This window comes from Hypomesus transpacificus, chromosome 18, assembly GCF_021917145.1.
Source record: "Hypomesus transpacificus isolate Combined female chromosome 18, fHypTra1, whole genome shotgun sequence".
NCBI lineage: Eukaryota > Metazoa > Chordata > Actinopteri > Osmeriformes > Osmeridae > Hypomesus > Hypomesus transpacificus.
The window spans coordinates 9,566,262-9,584,718 of NC_061077.1; the positions used below are offsets into that span (position 1 = coordinate 9,566,262).

General features: G+C 40.6%; 2 protein-coding genes across 3 annotated transcripts; both read right to left on the reverse strand.

Moving 5' to 3' along the window:
- Nucleotides 1–3,760: 3,760 nt before the first annotated feature.
- Nucleotides 3,761–6,332, reverse strand: LOC124480244 (transmembrane protein 26). The gene is made up of 4 exons (XM_047039370.1): nt 6,139–6,332; nt 5,011–5,155; nt 4,198–4,504; nt 3,761–4,134 (listed from the first exon to the last, which is right to left on the reverse strand). The coding sequence occupies exons 1-4, from the start codon at nt 6,330–6,332 to the stop codon at nt 3,761–3,763; spliced, it is 1,020 nt and encodes a 339-aa protein (XP_046895326.1).
- Nucleotides 6,333–7,484: 1,152 nt separating this feature from the next.
- Nucleotides 7,485–17,409, reverse strand: gabrd (gamma-aminobutyric acid type A receptor subunit delta). 2 transcript variants are annotated; one of them, XM_047040976.1, is made up of 10 exons: nt 17,283–17,409; nt 17,090–17,176; nt 12,894–13,009; nt 11,534–11,601; nt 11,116–11,336; nt 10,731–10,813; nt 10,209–10,346; nt 9,388–9,543; nt 8,980–9,191; nt 7,485–8,844 (listed from the first exon to the last, which is right to left on the reverse strand). In XM_047040976.1, the coding sequence occupies exons 2-10, from the start codon at nt 17,152–17,154 to the stop codon at nt 8,524–8,526; spliced, it is 1,380 nt and encodes a 459-aa protein (XP_046896932.1). In that variant the 5' UTR covers nt 17,155–17,176; nt 17,283–17,409; the 3' UTR covers nt 7,485–8,523. The 2 variants fall into 2 exon arrangements, with proteins under 2 accessions (XP_046896932.1, XP_046896931.1); XM_047040975.1 differs by having other exon boundaries at nt 17,090–17,409.
- Nucleotides 17,410–18,457: the final 1,048 nt, after the last annotated feature.

The following is an 18,457-nucleotide window of genomic DNA, read 5'->3' on the forward strand; positions in this document are numbered from 1 at the left end:
TTTATTAATTATTAAAAATTAAATTATTAATTTATTTGAGGAGTTTAACTGTCAGCTAAACTCTGTCCATGCACCTGTGGAGTGAAAAAAAGTATTTTCTTCTTGAGTGGTCTGTGATTCTCTCTGTTCCCATAGCCAATTTAGTGAAGTAAAAAATGATACAGTTAGATGTGTTTTTACTGTTTAGGAGTTAAAAAGCTTTCTGACAGTTCACAGTTTACGTTCAAATCACTTCCCACTTTCATTCATTCTGTGTAATTTCAATTCAGTGGGTTTCCTGCTTGGTGCACAAACACATGCAATTTATGTATTTATTCACCTTCTCCTCAGCTTGTTCAAAGCCTTTAAACCATCACTCTTCCTGACAAGTGGAGCTAAGGTTTTTAATTATTCATTTTTGGCATATCAGTGTTTTTTTTTCTTTTTCACTTTTATGTTTCCACCCTGTGGAGTTTTAGACTGAAGTATGAGTGAACATATGGAAAGTGATAGTTTATGCACTTCAATCAGATCAAATTAATGCTGAAGTTGTGACATAATTTTGGTTTGGGTGATTATGAAGATCTGTAATCAGTATTGTAGTTGGATTAATACTCCTTTCACATGAAGGAATCCAGTCACTCACTGCTACAGAAACTTACCAATACTCTGATGCCTTCAAGGGCTGGTGTGTGAAACCAGGATATGTAAAACACTGAAGTGTGACATAAATGCATAGATTTGACATGTACAACTGTGGAATTCAGCCTGGCAAGTTCATGTGTGACCCAGTTATATAGTCTGTGTATCTAAGAGATAGCAGCATATAGCATGAACAATCAGAAGCATCTAGGCGTGAGGTGCAGAACTGAGTCCATTTCTGCAGTCCATTTCACTCACTGACTGCACTGCAACTGTGGTTCAATTACTATACCATACACCCATAATGATTAATTGGTCATTAGTGTTCTTAATTAAAATGTTTTACATGCATTTGTTCCTTTTATCATCCATAAACAATGTGCAGGGTGTGTTTGAAAGAATTTTCTTTTCATAAGCACTGCTATTCAGCCATAGAGTATGGTATTCTTGGCAGCACAGTATCTACAATCCTTTTGGCTCTCACTCTGAAAGCAACATATGGTACACACAACTTGTGCCACTCAAAGTTAAAATTCATAGTGGGAGTATTACATAGTAACATGGCACTTGTAAACTTAAGTTCTGTAGCGTACAATTTTGTTGCATACAAAATAAATATGATAAAATATATTATAAAATAGTATTCTTATTTAAAGAAAAGTGTTATGAATTCATAGTTTCACTTTCAAAGGAGAATGAGAAACATAAGAGCTTGGTTGTGAGGCTACATCCTAAATCCATCGTCACGGTTACTGATAATGAGGTAATCATCTAAGGATTGATGCAGGTAAAAAGCTGAAAAGGTTTTCCACAGCTGTAGAGAAGTTTTAGAGTTAAATTGAAATGTGCTTCATTTTGCTCTCCACCCTTTTCATCCATCAAATGGCATGTTGTCAAGAGGCAGTGATCCTTCAACATGGTTTCATGCACACGGTTACATGGTCTGCCCCCCCTTCATGGCTTGAGACAAGAGGAGGACATCGTGGCAAACGATCAGAGCTCCCCTTCTTTGTGCACCTGCTTTGTTTGAGAGAGCGTGTCTCACTCTCTTTCGTTGTCCCTATCTCTCCCCCTCTTGTGTCATGCAGAGGAAGCTCTCAATAGAGAGGCTGTGAAGGACAAGTTTTTTTCTAAGCGTCTTGCAGTTGTCTCCTTCACTGTCTCTCTCTCTCCCTCTCTTCCTTTCATTCTCTCTCTCTCTCTTTCTATCTATCTAGGGCAGCTCATGGTTTAACAAGGCGCAATCAGCTGACATTCCCATCCTCCCACGTGCCCATACAATCTTGTTAAAGCATGCTGCTAATCTGGGAGGAAACGGACTCTCCTCAGGCAAGCATGCGTTTCATCATCCTATTCCATCCACATTCCTATATCTTGATAGATTTACCCAGGTATAGCATCCTAAAAAATAATGAGTTATGAGTACAACCATTGATCTCTCTCTCTCTCGCTCTCTCTCATAGTCATAGTGCCAGATTTACCACATACCGCCCACACCTGTGTGTGTGTGTGTGTGTGTCTGTGTGTGTGTGTGTGTGTTTGTACAGTGTGGTTGTATATGGATGTGTAGGTGTGTATGTAAAACCCTGATATTTGGTTTCCTGCTTTATGAAAATCAGCCTCTTCATGGATAGTTGTGTGGAGAATGCATGCATCTAGCTAACTGTTACTCTGTAAGTTTCGTTTTTTTTCTCTCACACTCTTGTTCTCTTCTCTTTCTCTCCCAATCTTTCTTTCTTATCTCAGTTTGTCTCTCTGTCTCTTTCTGTTTTCTTTGTGTCAGTCTCCCCTTCTTCTTGTTTGGCATTGAAGGTTTTTGTAACTTCTCCAATTTCACCACAAATTTAACTCACAGAGCTCCTTGGAGCTAGAGGGGGTTATCATGGACTGGATAAACCAGGACTTTAAACTAGTAAATCGAATTGAAGACAAACCAAATGATATCACCTTTCACTTATCTGATACAACACTTAATCATTCTGTACTGTTGAATGTCACGATTGACTAGTTTAGAGTTTTCTTTAGAAGCACTTTAGTGAATATAAAAAAATGCAATCTACAGGATGCCTGTGATGTACATGCCTTGATGTTGAATGAACCTTGAGGCTGTGCAGTGTTTTAAGGAGTTTATCCTTCAAAATATTTCCCTTTCTTATGTTCTTACTGGGAGAACATCACAGAATTGTTTTATTTTTTTTCCATGTCCCAGTAGATTCCCCTTACTTTAACTATGTTTTACCAGTAAACCGGTAAATATACTTTACAGTAACTGCTCAAAGGGGATTTCATAGAAAAGGGATAGCCCATAAACTACTCATGTATTATTTAACCCAGCAAATAAGGCATTCCTCTGTCACTATACATGTTTTTGAATATAAATATTATTTTGTTACCTTGACACCACCATACAAAAGATACTTGTCAGGTCTGCAATGTCAATGTTTAAGTTAGTAAGATTGGTTTATTACCATAGGTCTGTAGATTCTACAATACTCTATGCTTAGAGAGCTCAGTATATAGGCAAATTGAATGTTTTAATTTAATAAACACTCTTGTTTTGAGGTTTGTTTGACTTGCCAACACTGCCATCTCATGGAAAAAAACTAAGCAGACGACCAACCAACACTACCTTTACATTATGCAATTTACCTAACAGATCCGATTTGCAGATAAAAAAAACTATTAAACTCAATGTGATTTTTTGGGGAAATAAGTTTCATTAAAATGCACAAAATGTAATATAAAGCAATTTACTTGATTATTGAAAGTCACAAATGTAATCATCTTTGCAATTTACACAATCCTTTGAGCAAAGAAACTTGAAATGGGAAAAATATAATGTTAGGATTGCAAACCTTATGCACTGCTCCTGTAAAATAGAATAGTAAGAGAGTGCCAATTTTTTTCGTCATGGTGAGCTTGTCTCTGGGGACTCTCTTTCTACAGTGCACTAGAGTTGTAGTGATCCTCCGGAGATCTGAAATTCTCAGTGGGACACTTTTGAAGGTGGGGGCCGGGGGTTGTAGGTTTGGCATATGTGCTTGCTTGTCGTGTGAGCTAAAGCTACCCCCTGAGGGCTTAGACATGCCTCACAACATTCTAAGGCTTTTCAAACCAAGCAACCACTATGATCTCTCTCTCACTCTATTCCTCCGTCCCTCTCCTCCACTGTCTGGATGCTCTGTTCTCCACTCTCCCCTAGTCCCTCCTCCTCTTCTTCCTTCTCACCTGTCACCTGTCGCTCCTCGACGCTGCACCAGGGCATACTCACTGTGCACCCCTCTAACCCACTTTCCACTCCCTGCTCGCACTGCACCACAAAGATTCGGTAGACTTCCAGGAGGACGATGAGAATGTTCTTGCAAGTGAAAAAGATCATCAGCTGGTTGAGCACCTGCTCCCTGATCATGAGGTAGAGGCGATAGACCAGAAAAGGGCCGTCCTGGAGGCCCACGGTCAGCAGCAGGCTCCACACTTCACTGGAGTAGCAGGAGGTGGAGGAGGAGGGCGGGGCTCCAGGGCTGCCACCAACACCACTCAGGACTTTCCCAGCAGAGCGCTCCCACTGGAGGGAGCCTGCCCGGATCTGTTCCTGTGGGGGGCGTGTCTGGGTCAAAACCAGAGGGAATTGCATGAGAGCCCAAGAGAAGAGGGCAAGCCCCACGATGATGACAGCTTGGTTGGTTTTGACTTCAGGCTCTTTGAACGTGTCAAAGATATCCAAGATGTCTGCTCCCAGCCCCACATACACCATGAGGAGCTGGGAGAGCTGGTCTCGAGACATGTCCCCCTTTGGCATCAGCCAGCGGCCCAAAACCAGCACGATCAGCATGGTCTGTTCCAGGCCTGCTGCCCAGTCCTCTGGGTTCAGTTCTACAATTTCCTGCTTTGGTCAAGACAAAATAAAAAAAGAACATATGACACAATATGTAATCAGATCATGATGCGTTATAAGATCAAACCACAATGTAAATGTAACCTGCCAAAGCGTATATTTTTCATATGTTCTTGAGATGCAATTTATCCTCAGATCGAAGGTATTGAAACAAAAAAAATCACCCAATTCCCACACGAAAGAAACAGCAGTCAAATGGCTCTCAAATCCCAGATATGAGAGTATTTAGTGAGCGAGCCTATCTGAAACTCATCTAAATGTGTCGATTACATTTCCTCCTTCCGATACTTTATCCCCCCCTAGATTTGAATCTAATCTATCATAGGTTATCCTTTAAATGTAGCTGGAAGAAAGAGTGGCGGTGGAGAGGTGTGTGTGGGTGGGTGCATGTGTGGGTGTGTGTGTATGTGTAGGTGTGTGTGTTTGGGTGGGTGGGTGTTTGTGTGTGGGGGGGACAGTGTGGTTGGGTAGGGGCTTCATGGGACCACACGTACCGATGCGATGGGGATATGAGCTAGGAGATGGAGCTCAGGACCTGAGGAGATGTTGACGGGCAGCTTGATCTGTAGCAGGCTGAGCTCCAGAAACCAAATGGAGGGGATAACTGTACTGAGGTAGAGGAAAACCATGGGGGAGAACCTACAAGCAGACAGCCAAGAGGAAGAAGAGGAATCAAAAAGAGTGGGGGATATTTTTAGCGACACACGCCAATTTATTTGGCCAGTCAGTGAAAAAGATTCCTTTTCCATAAAGAAGTGTCCCATTTCAGACAGGCAATTATTCTCATCACGTATGCAAATCCCACTTGACAGTGCAAAGCCTGCTCCATGTGGAGAGAACTTCAAAGAGTGTGAAAGAGAGAAGCCTGAAGTGAGCTTCCGCCTCTGTATGCCCCCACAAATACCAAAGTATCTTTTTTGAAGGAAGAATTTCCTTTAGCTTTTTACTGCCCAATGACATTTTCTGACTTCCCTGGAAATCTGTTCAATACAGGTCAACTTTAGTTTATGTTAGTGTAGCTCAAGCATGTGAGGAAATGCTTTCAGTTATTGGTGATAGTTACGTGTCTGAGTGGCTAAGACCTACAATATTTGGTCATAAATAGGGATAGAGTGAGAGAAAGTCACAAAAAGTGAGTGACTGAAAGAGACAGAGACAAAAAGAGAGTAAGACAGACAGAGACACAGACGGAAATAGTTTGTGAGGGGAAATTTGAGATTAGGTTTTGGATAAACTGACATAGAGAGAGAAAGGGAGATAATATTTTGGCCCAATACCATAAGTAGCTTACAGAATCTCACCGCCTCAGGCATTGGCTTGTAAATAGCTCTTCCTGTTACAAGGTCACAAGTTATTTATTCCCAAACAAAAACAAAATTGAGGGGTGAAGACTACAACATTGCAACCCTTATTCTACCCCGGGGACAGGGCTTGGTGTAACTTCATAACCTTCGACACATTTCTGTTTCACTCACCAACATCATCAGTTGTATTCAATCCTAAAATGGTGTGTTCTTCTTTGCACTGCTCACTGTTAAGCATATAGCTTAAATAATGTTTGCAATTATACGTGTGTGTGCATGTGTGCGTGAGTGTTTGTGAGCGTGTAACATCACCACTACCATTTCCACTCGGCATTGCGGGTGCACTTGATGGTGATGGTCATCTCCACCCCCAGCAGAGCGACGCCCATCAGCAGCAACCAATAGAGAGGTTCCTCTTTGACCGTGACCACACGCCACACAGTCACCACACCATGGACCGTAAACAGGAAGCGACTGAGCAGGGCCAGCAAGATGTTGAGAACACGGCACATCCTGTCCAAGACTCGTAGCTAGAGAGGAGTCCAAGAAGTCCAATTACATGCAAGGCATCAAAGCTCCATAAGTGATAATAGCAAATCTATGGAACCAATAAGCAGTAATTGACACAAGAGATTGTAATTGGCCCATGCATGTTCTAATCAGTACTGGTGATGAAACCAAGCCATTAAACACCAAGCCTAAGTGTATGTGAGTAATTAGTGAACATGTTACAAAATAGTAAAGAGCTACCAGCCAAGTCAACATCAAAGGGCAGCATAGACACATCAAAGGGAATTTCACATGTAACACATATCTGATCAGTGCTGCCACAGTGATCCTGAGTCAATCTAACCATGTGCCAGCCATTAGTCAGTAGCAATTAAATATGTTGATGTTCAAATTTAATTGGGTTGATTCAGAATGTAACGGTTGTGTCATGTCAAAAACCAACAAAGGCTATGCAAATTGGCAGGGTCATGGTTAGGTTTTGAAAGATAACTGCAATCTATCTAATATAATACTACAAAATTCAACAGACAAATAAATATCTCCTTTAAAATATATGTATTTGAAATATACAGTACTGGTAGTGGTCTGACTTACAGAGTTATTTTTCCCCAAAGTCTTTGTGGAAATTAGTTGACTGCCTCGATCAACTCCCCGGTATGTTCCCTAAAAGCACCAGATGGTTTTGTAATCCCAGTACAAAGGACGACAACTGATTCTACAAATATGAAGTAGCTTGTGTCAGTGACTGACTTTTAAAGTACCCCTCTGTGACCCACCCACCCCAAAACACACCTCCACCCCTGTTACTATAGTGTGTGCGTGTGTGTGTATGTGTGTGTGTGTAGACCATTGATTGTAAGTGAAGGGCAGCAGATAACACTTCCTGGCCCTGCACCCACATCTTCATCGCCATCCGTCATGATGTCATCTCTCATAGCCAGAACAAAGTTATCTCCACTGGAGGAGCCAGCCTGCGATGGTCATGTAGGAAGATTGTTCAGCCTTGCCCTTTCCCCACCCTGGCCTGGCCTCATCAGCTGCATTGGGCCTGATAGGGTTCATACCCCAGCCTTCACAGAAAGAAAAAGAGAAAAATATGGAGCAACAAAAACACCGGTAGGGTTTTCTTACAGTTTTATTTTATACGTTTTGAGGTCAATTTACATTATTTATTGTGTCCCAAACAAGTTCTTTTCTCAAAATGAAGTTATGCTTGAGTGTCACTTAGGGGTCCCTGGAGTTCGAAGTACCCTAGCAAAATAAAAAAGAAATACAGGCAGCGAAACCATCCTCTCATACCCTTGTTGACAATGCCAGCGAATTCACAGAAATGCTTTGATGAAAAATCACTCATGTAATTCCATTCTTTTTAAGAGAACAATAGCTCATTATAAGAAACTGCAATGTGATTTTAAACATCAGTTTTAAACAAAGCAAGGTATTTCAACTCAGAGTGAATATTTCCAGCCAGGAGATACTCAGGTAGTAGAGGAAGTCCTTTAATGATCAGGAAACAGGCAGCATGGCTGGTACCAGCAGATAAGAAGCTCCGCGTCCCAAATAAAAAACTGGAATGGAAAAACGGGTGGTGGAATTAGAGAAAGACTGAGGGAAAGACGGGGTGAAGGGAGTGTGCGGGCAAGGTAGCAGCCATGCAGATGAACACACATTTGGTCATTCTGTGTTTGAACACTTCCTCTTGTTTGAGACAATGGTCTGTCTGTGCTCTTGAGTCGTTCAGCCAGCTAATTACAGTTGTGCAAATCAATAAGACTTTGAGTATGCGGTCTATGTTATAACAGGACATAATTTATTAGTGTGGGGGATAGCGATGGGCAATACATGGGGGATTGTGGATAAAGTTGCTAAAGGTTAAAGGTCAATAGTCTGGCAGTGGGACAGTGGGTCTCCCACAGGGCATGACCTCAGCAACATCTGGTCCAGACTATATTGTCCATAGCTGTTATATTGATTCATAACATTTCCTTTTTTTCACTTCAACTCTCTATATAGCCTTTACCATATTCTATGGTCATACATGAATGTGTTCCTTCTGAAGTCTACATTCCAGGCTTGAAGAAGACCGTGCAAGTGTCACAGAACAAGTCTTAGAATGACAAGAGACCTTTGATTTCCATTACAGTATGTACATTGGTCCATGTCAGCAGTCTCTGTACGGCTGTCCTCACCAGCTCACATGGTGTATGCCACCCAGTAGATGACATTGACAACGGCAAACGTGAAAGGAAACACTGCTCTGGCATAGATGTCGATGGTGTCGGCATCGATGGGTTTACACACACACTTGGCACAGCACTTCTTCTCCTTCTTGCTCTCCTCCACCACCCTGTTCCGCCCCCTCCTGGGCTCGGCCTCATCCCCACCCTCCCCGGGGATCTCGGAGCCGGAGCGCTGGGCACGGTTGTGACGATTGGAGATCACGACGCCCTGGTTCATACCAGTGACGGATAGGGAGAAGAGAACCATGGCCTGCTTGCCGTTCTTCACAATGGACTGAAGAGTAGGAGGAATACAGTGTGTGTCAGTAGAAGCAAGTGGAAGATTGTCGTTAAAAAAAAAACAATCAGAAGCCTCAACTTTTCAGGTTGCACGGATGCTGTTTAGACATCACGTCAATGGTTTTCTTACCTCAGAACTCAGCTTGTTGGCCTTGACTTTAGCCTTCTCTTTCAGCCTGTAGTCGGCATTGTAGTGAGCGAAGGCATACTCAATCAGAGCAGCAAACACAAACACATAGCAGATCCAGAAGTAAACATCCAGGGCTTTGATGGCTGAGGCTCGTGGGAGTGACGATCGGGCGCTCACCATCAGAGTAGTCATGGTGAGGACCGTGGTGATCCCTGCAATGCACATGACTTATTGTACTACAAAATGTATGTTCGGTAGGTATTTAAAAAAATATATATTCCATCCTTCCATCCACTGATTTCAATCACTTCCTTTACCATAAAATGTTAACAAAAAAGCTAGTACAAAGTCATAGTAATATTATAAAATGTATACACAAACACATATCTATATTATGATCCTACTGACCCAAAGTTACCCTAGCTGGAACAGCCGATTGGCTGATCCAAAAGGACACCCAGGACATGGCGACCAATAGGATGGAGGGCATGTAGGACTGGATAATGTAGACGCCTCGGTTACGCCTTAGCTCAAACCTTAGACTGAGCCTGGGGAAACGGCCCGCTAGTAGGAATGGCACACTCTTAATGACACTGAACATACTGAACATAAAACAAGTTTATTAGCTCAACACTTTTATCAGCCACCCACCTACCGACCCACCCTCACTTTCTGATTCTTTCTCTCTCACCCTCGCTCCCTTTTTATGTATATCATTTACATATGAACTCAATGTCATGTATGTCATATGTATAATATTTTTTTTGTATTAAAACATATTAGTTGTGCGGTGAGATCAGGGGTAGCTGGAATTTCCATGGAATTGGAATTGAATACCCTTGTGAAGAGTTCAGAATTGGAGGACTCTTTTTAACACCCTAGAGGTTATCTTTAAAACATTTATGCTACACAGTACCACTACCTTCATGCCTAAATAACATGATCTATTCTGTCTGTGCATAGACTATTCTCATAACAACAGAGGTAACTTGAGTTCAAAAAGTATTTCTTCAAACAGAATTTGAAGGAACTCAACAGCCTTTCTCGATACAAGACCCAAGCTGGGTGCAAAAACATGAATCATATGGTACCCAAGAGAATAGCACAGTAGGAGATGGATTGTACATCTAAAGCCATTTTCACAGCTGAATGAGGAATCTTATATGCATACAGTATATTAGGTAAATGGAAGGTGGCAACCATAGCTATGATGAAAGGAAAGATCTCACCTGATTTGAAGTTCATCATCTCTGTGACAAATCTGTAGTCAGTGATTGTGAACTGGGACAGTTCTAGTTTATCCAATCCATGGATATGTGTCTGGCTCTCTGACCAGTGGTAAACAATATCCTCTGAGGAGTAACCATCTGGAACAAACAGTTAGGACAAAGAACCAGACTATTTACTGGTCTAGCCTGAAAATATACAGATAGAAGATATATCCCCCAGGGCTGTGCAGTGTTGGGAAGTTTTTAAAATCACATTGAAAAATGTACAGAAAGAACTTATAGCAAGGATCATTTATCTGTACTTTTTATGTGTGATTTCTCCATTACTCCACATAAACTTGAGGAAAAATAATTTAACAGTTTTTGTAGGTATTTGAAGTCCCTGCATGGCACTTAGCCTGCCTGTGTTTGTGCCTCAGTGTGAGACTCTGAAAGCTTTTCTAACTCTTGTCAAATTGAACATAAAATACAAATTAATGAAGTGAGAGGCCAGAAAAGATGAGGGAAAATAGTCAAACTCACAACTCTCCAAGTCCAGCATGCACTCCTGTTCATCCATAGGGTATTTGGTCAGGTCCATATCACAAGCCACTGTCGAGGTTATCCTAGGAAAAGAATGACAAGGTTGGTTAACACTGCCAGCATGAGCTAGAGTTATTGGGAGAACACTTTGTGAATGTTTTGCTGGAAACCAAGAATGATAAAGTCAGTTATGGTGTCGTGAAGCAAGAGCTATGAAGCAATGACAATATTCTGAGTTTATATGTCCTTCAGGCAACATAAAACCAACTGTCAACAATAAAAAAGAACTCTACAAAAATCCTCCCACCTCTGCTGTTTATCTCCTCTATATTCTCCCCTCCACTCTCCCACCCACCTCCTCCTGCCCACCAGACACCCCCGTTACCGGCTGCTGTAGAGGATGACCCCATCGGGCTGTAGGCGGATCAGCTTGTTTTCTACCGTGACGTCGTGGAACCAGGCAGACTTGGCATTCACAATGAAGGTGTCTGGGACCCAGAGCTTGTCCACAAAGCGGCTGTCCAGCCCCAGGGTCTTGTTGGTGTGGTTGTAGGACAGCCGGTCATCCCGCCAGCTCTGACGGAGGAACACGGTCATGGTGTAGTCCTGCCAAAAGGCAACACACAGACATAAACACACACACACAAAATCAGGGACAAAACTGAGCCCAAAGCATTTGCAACTCTAGTCTAGTCAGAAAAATTTCATTATTTTTTGTATTCCTTGACTTCTGTAATGGTGAAATCTAGACTCCCCATAGTATAGAGACTATGAGGATGAATCTATTTAAGTGAATACATTACCATGTTAGCTTCTGAAATGTGATCAATGCTGGCTACTTCAATAGCCATGGATACGTTCACAGGTGGACCTGTAGGGTAAGAAGTGAGAAAAGAAAAAGAAACCTCTTCCCCTTTCTCCCTTTAAAAAAAACCCCCATACACAAGCACTCCCTCCCCTAGTGAAGTGACATAGAGGCACATTGATAAACAACATGGACCTCATGGTCTTTTGCGGTGAGCTTGCTTAAAAGCGCATTCATAGCGTTATATTCTGCTGACATTGTGCTGAATGATTAGCATGAATTGTGCTGGTAGGATCTGATGCCAAGAAAGTGCAAATCTAGAGGGGAGTATATTGAAATCAGTGAGGCACAACTGGAAAGGTATTTATTCCGAACATTAAGGAATCATACATTGCCATTCCCCGCCACTCAATTCTTAGCCCATAACCATCATGACAAATTACATAAAACCATTAGTATATATACCTAATAGAATGGGGCCATCAGTGTGGAAAGATCAATAGTCAAATAACTCCCCTTGGAGGGAATTAAGGTTATATGATATCTTAGTGCCAGAACTAGCTCACTTCTTGTCACCATATATACTGTACTGTATTAATTGTTAGGGGATATGAATTGAATAAAGGTAAAAAGGCATCAACTGGTGAATATGACTCATCAATGGTCATAAATAACCCATCAACTTGACTTCAGCTTGTTTTAGAGATCAGATGTTAAGGTGGTTTTCTACCAGGGTAGTTCCGAAGACCCAAATGATTGTTGCAATATGGAGCAATGTGTATGTAAGAGTCTAGGTAGCCTGTGTTTACAGCCATGTATGTGGTGGTGGTGGGGGTGGTGGTGGTGGTGGTGGGGGTGGTGGTGGTTTTGTTTTTTACCATGGATTTCTTTTCACCTCGACTAAACTGAGTTAAGCTGTGAGATTGAGAAATCCAACGCTGTGGCCATTGGATGTTTCACATTTGGCAGGCATTCTTAGCAAAGTCTCCAGTGACCCTCCTTTCTTCCACTACACATCTCATTCATTTAATTAGCATTCACTTTGATAATCATCTCTTGTACAAACATTTTCCTTATGGAATTGCTTTAGTTTTCATAAGAGATCTGATCTGCTCATCATGTCACATTCAAAGATAAGCCTATCAAAAATCAAAACTGTTGCTAATGTGATTTAAATCATTAAAACAAAACTTTCAAATATATATATATTTTAATCCCAAAAACTATATTTTGGTGACCGGGCAGATCAAATCATAACTGTGACATACACATTCTTGGTCTTGTTATGCTAAGAATGACTGTAAATGTGAGGGGGTGAAATGCAATCCAATGTCACAAGCAGTAGATCTCATACGCACCTCCTATCCCAGGGCGAAAATTTCGAGCATAGCCCTTCATTAAATCATCCAGGTTAGGCAACCAGGATATTTGAATGTCTGTACCTACATATTCCCCAATGTCATTCAGCATGGCCCTAAAGGGAACAAACACAGCAAGCTTGAGCACCACACGACATCCATTATGCATTGAGAAACCCTAGGAGAAAGCTAGAGAGAAAGAGAGAAAGAAAGTAAGAGATGGTGACAGGGACACAGAGATAAATGCAGTGCATTTCCAAGTTGGGTTAAATGATCTTAAAAAAAAAAAAAAAAATCCCTGTAGCATAATAGTGAAACATAGACATAGCTATTGTTTTCACTTTATATAATATCTTCAGTTTTTTCATTTCCTCAGATTTCTTCTTTTTCGTCAAATAGGAGTGTAGAAATAGCAGTTGCACCCTCTGACTTATTCATCATTCTCCACAAATATCAAGAGGATTATAACAGTTTATGAATCATTCAAGGACTCAACGTTAAAGATGTTGTGCCGTTAATTACTTTACAAACAACCACCAGAGGGCAGTGTTCTCTTCCAAAGAACCCTTTAAAAAGAATGTCACTCGTGGCCTCTATTTACATTACTGATTACAGAGAAACTCCTTCCATAATTTTGAAAATACATACATTACATTCCGGTCTTTTATTAAATAGATACTCGAGTTTAAAACCTGTATACATAATACGAGGTGAGTTCTACATGTGAAGACATCTTTCAATTTATTTAGTATCTGTATCCCATACACACAGCCAAGTTTCAGGAACATTTGCCATTTTGACAGAATATGCTTGCAAATAACCAAAAAATATTTTTCAATGATTTTAATATTTCTTAATTTCGTCCTTCAAAGAATATTTCAACATGGAGGCTGTATTTTTTGTTAATTTTACACGACAAGAATAGATGGTAACATTGAATATATTAATCAGAAGAGCTGCCTCATGAAGTTCATCACTAATTGGCAGTTTCTAAATTTGGAAAGAGCTGTTACTTCTCAAATTCATAGTGTGCCAAATCAGCAGGACAAACCAGCAGAATACTGTTGCTTTGACCACATTTGGATAACTCTTTGGACTTAACGATAACAATAATGGTTTAATCTGTAACTGTTATTAGTAAACTTAACCTACTCTCACCACTTCTTTTTTAGAAAGTGTAACACTAAATATAAATGCAGTTATTACAACATTTGAATTCCATAACTTCCCTCTCTTTTGGGAACCTGAAGAACATCAAGAGTGCATGGGCTCAAGATGTTCAGAACCCTTGTCTTCGACACAATGTGTTTCACCACAGGATACATACCAAGCCCACAGTATAAGAAAAAGGGATGTTGTACCTCTAATGGGGTTGAGCATTTTGATTGTTCTCGGGGGAGATTGGGTAAATGTGCACACTCTGTTATCTCACCCTTTTAAAACAGTTCAAAGTCAATTTCCCACCGATGCTAGTTCCTCTTAGTCTTTTATTTCCCTTCATTAACAGGATCTCCTGAGGCCCAGTTTGGCTAACCGCAAGCGTTCTGTTTATGAGCTCACAAACTGGGAGGTGGAGACACAAACGGGCTGCTTCCACATCGTCTTCATATATACTGATGTAGCGCTCTGCTAAGAAGCTTGATTTGCGTTGTATAATGACATCAATTTGTACCTGTACAAACTTCATCCTTAACCAGAACAGCAATGTTTATGTGCTGTAAACCTAGAATACGTTAGCCTTAAACGGTGTAATTAACATATACCGCTATACAAAGGCATTAAGCAGAAAGGGTTTAAAATGTTTGTCTGCCACCACATGAGCTAAACACCTGACTTTGATTGACAAGATGATTTTCTCCAGTTCTTTAGACTAAAAGCATTCTTTCAACTTGCTGTTAATTTTTTTTTTATGTAGGTAGTGTGACTCTCCCATCCCACTCTCAGGCCTATACAGCCATTTGGCCCCAGCAGCCTATATCTAGACCACACAGTGCATAAATGGCATAGGCCAGACATGCACATATAGAATGTACATTATGACCATACTAAGGGCCCTTATGGGGCAGCCTTCTGATTTGTCAGGGTAAACTAATCTGCAGAAGGGTCTGTGCCTAAGCTAAAGAGCCTAAAGCAATTAATGCAAACCCAAATATAAATAACTAATCTTTCAGCAGCTTTCCGATTTGCATTCCTGGATATCCTCCACTTATGCTGTGACTCAACAACTAAAGCATCGAGAGGTCCAGATATACCCCTGAGGCATGCTAAGGAACAGCCAGTCATCTAAGGTAGAGTAGGGCAAGAGGAACATTGCATTGGTCAGTAAATACAAATTTAAACAAAACAGTGTTTAGGTTGTAAAGAAAACAGTATATTTCAATGTTTTTATTTTATTAAATAGGTTCCATCCTATTCAACTTCAACCCCCCTACACACCTCTTTTTGTCCTGTTTGTTCTTTTTGCATGTCAAAGTAGGCCTACATAAATGCTTTGCAAAGTCATAACTGAAATGCATTAAACATCCTTTGACAAATGAAAACATTTTGTACGCACATTTTAAAAGGCATATGTGAAAGCCATTTGTTTTGGCTATATTGCATTAAGTGCAGAGTAAACAGATAAACTCTTCCATAAAGTTAAGTTGAGCTCCATAAACTTAATGCAAATTGTGAGAGAAATTGAGTGTACAAGTGCAGGGTAAGTGACACCCAGGTAAAGTGACAAGCAATGAAATGCATAAGACACCAATAGGTGAAAAGCTACAGTAACATAGCTAGTAAAGCTTTTTTCATAAAATGAACGTAAGGAGCAGTATGCTCCACATTATTCCATAAATATAAACTGTGGAGAAAGCTGAATTAATTCAAGCTTGTTGTAAAGTATTGTCCATTTCGGTTTGATTTGCCAAAGCATGTCATGGGGTGGGGGAAAAGGACACTCTAGTTACATGTTTATAAAGCCAGATTAAGACGATAACTTGCTTTTAACAATAAAAAAACATTCAGCCCTCTAAAAAGCCCCCAGGAATCATTATATACTGCACCATCTACTGGTGGAGAAGAGATGATGGATCCACATCATTGAGCAGAGAATACATAAACTTTTGACCTTTTTGGAAGTGATGGTTAAGAACAATAAACATATATCCAACAATCACAGATACTATCCGGGAAAACGTTGGATAACATAAAAAAGCAATTCCACATTGAAATAGACCAGAGCCCACCCAGAAATACCAACCAATCAGGTCACATCTTTTGAATATTTCATCACCTGTTTATATTTATTTCTTTAAATATTAATTGAAATGCATATTTTAATATAATGTAATAATTTTACCCTCCCCTTTTGTAATTAAATTGTTCAGCAAAAAGGAGTTGAACTTGAACTATGATCAATGACAGAGATCCTATCATGAATGTATGCATACTAATTTAGGCTGCATTCATACGTAATGTCTACATTCTTTTTAATAAATTGGTCAAGTCGTGATCATCCGAAAAGTACATTTCATTTTAAGTTTGAAAAACTGCTGCGTCCGTACCCTCTAATGGTTGTTCAATTAGTTATGTAGGCCTATGCATGCATTGACAAAAGGGTTTTGCATATGCTAATGTTTGATGATAGACAGTGGACAGCTGCTGTAGTATATACTTGACCCCAATAGGCCAAAGAGGTTGACATACCTGTCACAATAATGCCTTATTATGGTATGACAGAAATGTGATAAATGACCTTAACTTTTTTATGTCATCCCCCCCATCTGGCATGTGGCGTTGTGAATGAGTGTGAAAGAAATCTTATAATTTCACATTCACTTCGTCATTAAGTCTTGTTTTTTTCACGTCGGCTTGTTAACTGAATGTTTCCTTAAGGTTATATTTTAAATGTGGAGGCTATAGACTACATCAGTGTGCTAAATCAAAATCCATACGGATTTGCTGAAAGTCACCAATAGCTTTCCAGATTTGCAGGTCATCTACACTGTCAAATATGTTCAAAGTGAAAATACCGCAACTGCTGCACAGTCAAATTTCAGCAAATTCAGGTAAATGACAACAGCCTATCGTAACGTTTTATTCAATGTTGGCTAATAGTCTACAATTAAGCATGAAAATCGACCAAACAATGAATTGCATTTAAAAGTGGTAAACAAGGAGAGAAGACATAGAATAAGTGACTAAGGTTATTTTACCTGGTGATCATGTCCCCCGTGTTCAGGAACACAAAGCTGGCCAATATGAAAGTTATCATCTCCATTACAGCTGCTCGCCAAAATGCCCTAGAATCGAACGAATCGATAAACCGAGGGTATTACCACAGAATTTCTTTTCCTATAGTCCCATTGTGTGGAGGCAGATTGGGGTAAAGTAAACTGTGATAATGACCCATGTTCCGCTCAAACGCGCGCTTCGTGCTTGTCCTGAACGCAGCGCAGTTAACGCACGACGCACGTACAGAGCCAACTCTTTGCACCGACAACAATAGTTTACTGAAACGCGCTCGCCCTCTCTTCTTCACATCAGTGGCTGAGTGGGAGAACCACGCTAATCTGTCACTACTGCTTTCCCTGCTCTCTGAGCAACGTCAGATTAAATCGTCCACGCATGGAAAGCTAGTAAAGCGCAGACCAAAACATGAGAAGACAAATATTATGTAATGTAGGCTGTCTTCACTGTCAGTTATGTTAGTTTTAGAATGTGATTGTGAACTGAAGAATAAGATAGGCTACTAACTTTATATGTAGCCTTTTACACCAATGCAACGAAACCGATTTTGTAGATTTTTACCTGTAACTATATTCTACGATTCCGGGTCAGGATATTGTGCAATAACGACAGCCATGAGAATTCCCCAACTCCTCAATATGACATCTGACTGTGCAGTGTTTGACCTGCCCTGATTCTTTTTACCCTAGAGGAAAGGAGAGGACGTTAGAAATAAAACTACTGAGGAGTTACCACTATTTGTCTTTTGATATCAGACAATTTAAGTGGATAGGATGCAAGAAAGGCCAATCCCCCACCCCCTCCACACACACACACACACACACACACACTCTCTCTCTCTCTTTAATCTTGTTGGAATCGCCACAGTTAATTTACATATACCTGACTTTGCACATGGAACGTCATCTTCTGTTCTTCTGATTTTATCACTGTCCCATACTTTCATTATAGATAGAAGGCCGCTGAACCATGAGTGAGGAAGGTCCAAAAGTAGCAGCAGAATTCCCCAGAGGGAATCTTAAAACAGACTAGATCAGCCATTCCACTTTGCGGCCCACTTGCTAAACTCAAATATTATTTTTTACGGTTAGCCTTGAAATGTAACATTATTACATTAGTTCATTGTATCCATCATTGGATCAACATTTTGCATCTCCACTGCCGCAGTGGCACTGCGTGCTGTTGAAGGGGAAAGGGTAACTATATGGTTACCTCCTGTCCTCGTGGTATCCATGGAAACTCTCCTGACAACAACATCAGGGTGGCGTGCACTTGGTACCTGGTGCTAGCTAGTAAGCTATCTTGAATTTGAAAAAGCACGACGGATAGCAAAC

Coding starts and splice junctions, on each gene's coding strand:
- LOC124480244 (XM_047039370.1), bottom strand. CDS start 6,332: ATGTGCCGTGTTCTCAACATCTTGCTGGCCCTGCTCAGTCGCTTCCTG. Junction 4,505..5,010: donor CTCATATCCCCATCGCATCG/GTACGTGTGGTC, acceptor TGACCAAAGCAG/GAAATTGTAGAACTGAACCC. Junction 4,135..4,197: donor ACAGGAACAGATCCGGGCAG/GCTCCCTCCAGT, acceptor GCAGCCCTGGAG/CCCCGCCCTCCTCCTCCACC.
- gabrd (XM_047040976.1), bottom strand. CDS start 17,154: ATGGAGATGATAACTTTCATATTGGCCAGCTTTGTGTTCCTGAACACG. Junction 11,602..12,893: donor TTTTCGCCCTGGGATAGGAG/GTGCGTATGAGA, acceptor CTTACCCTACAG/GTCCACCTGTGAACGTATCC. Junction 8,845..8,979: donor CCAACAAGCTGAGTTCTGAG/GTAAGAAAACCA, acceptor CCTACTCTTCAG/TCCATTGTGAAGAACGGCAA.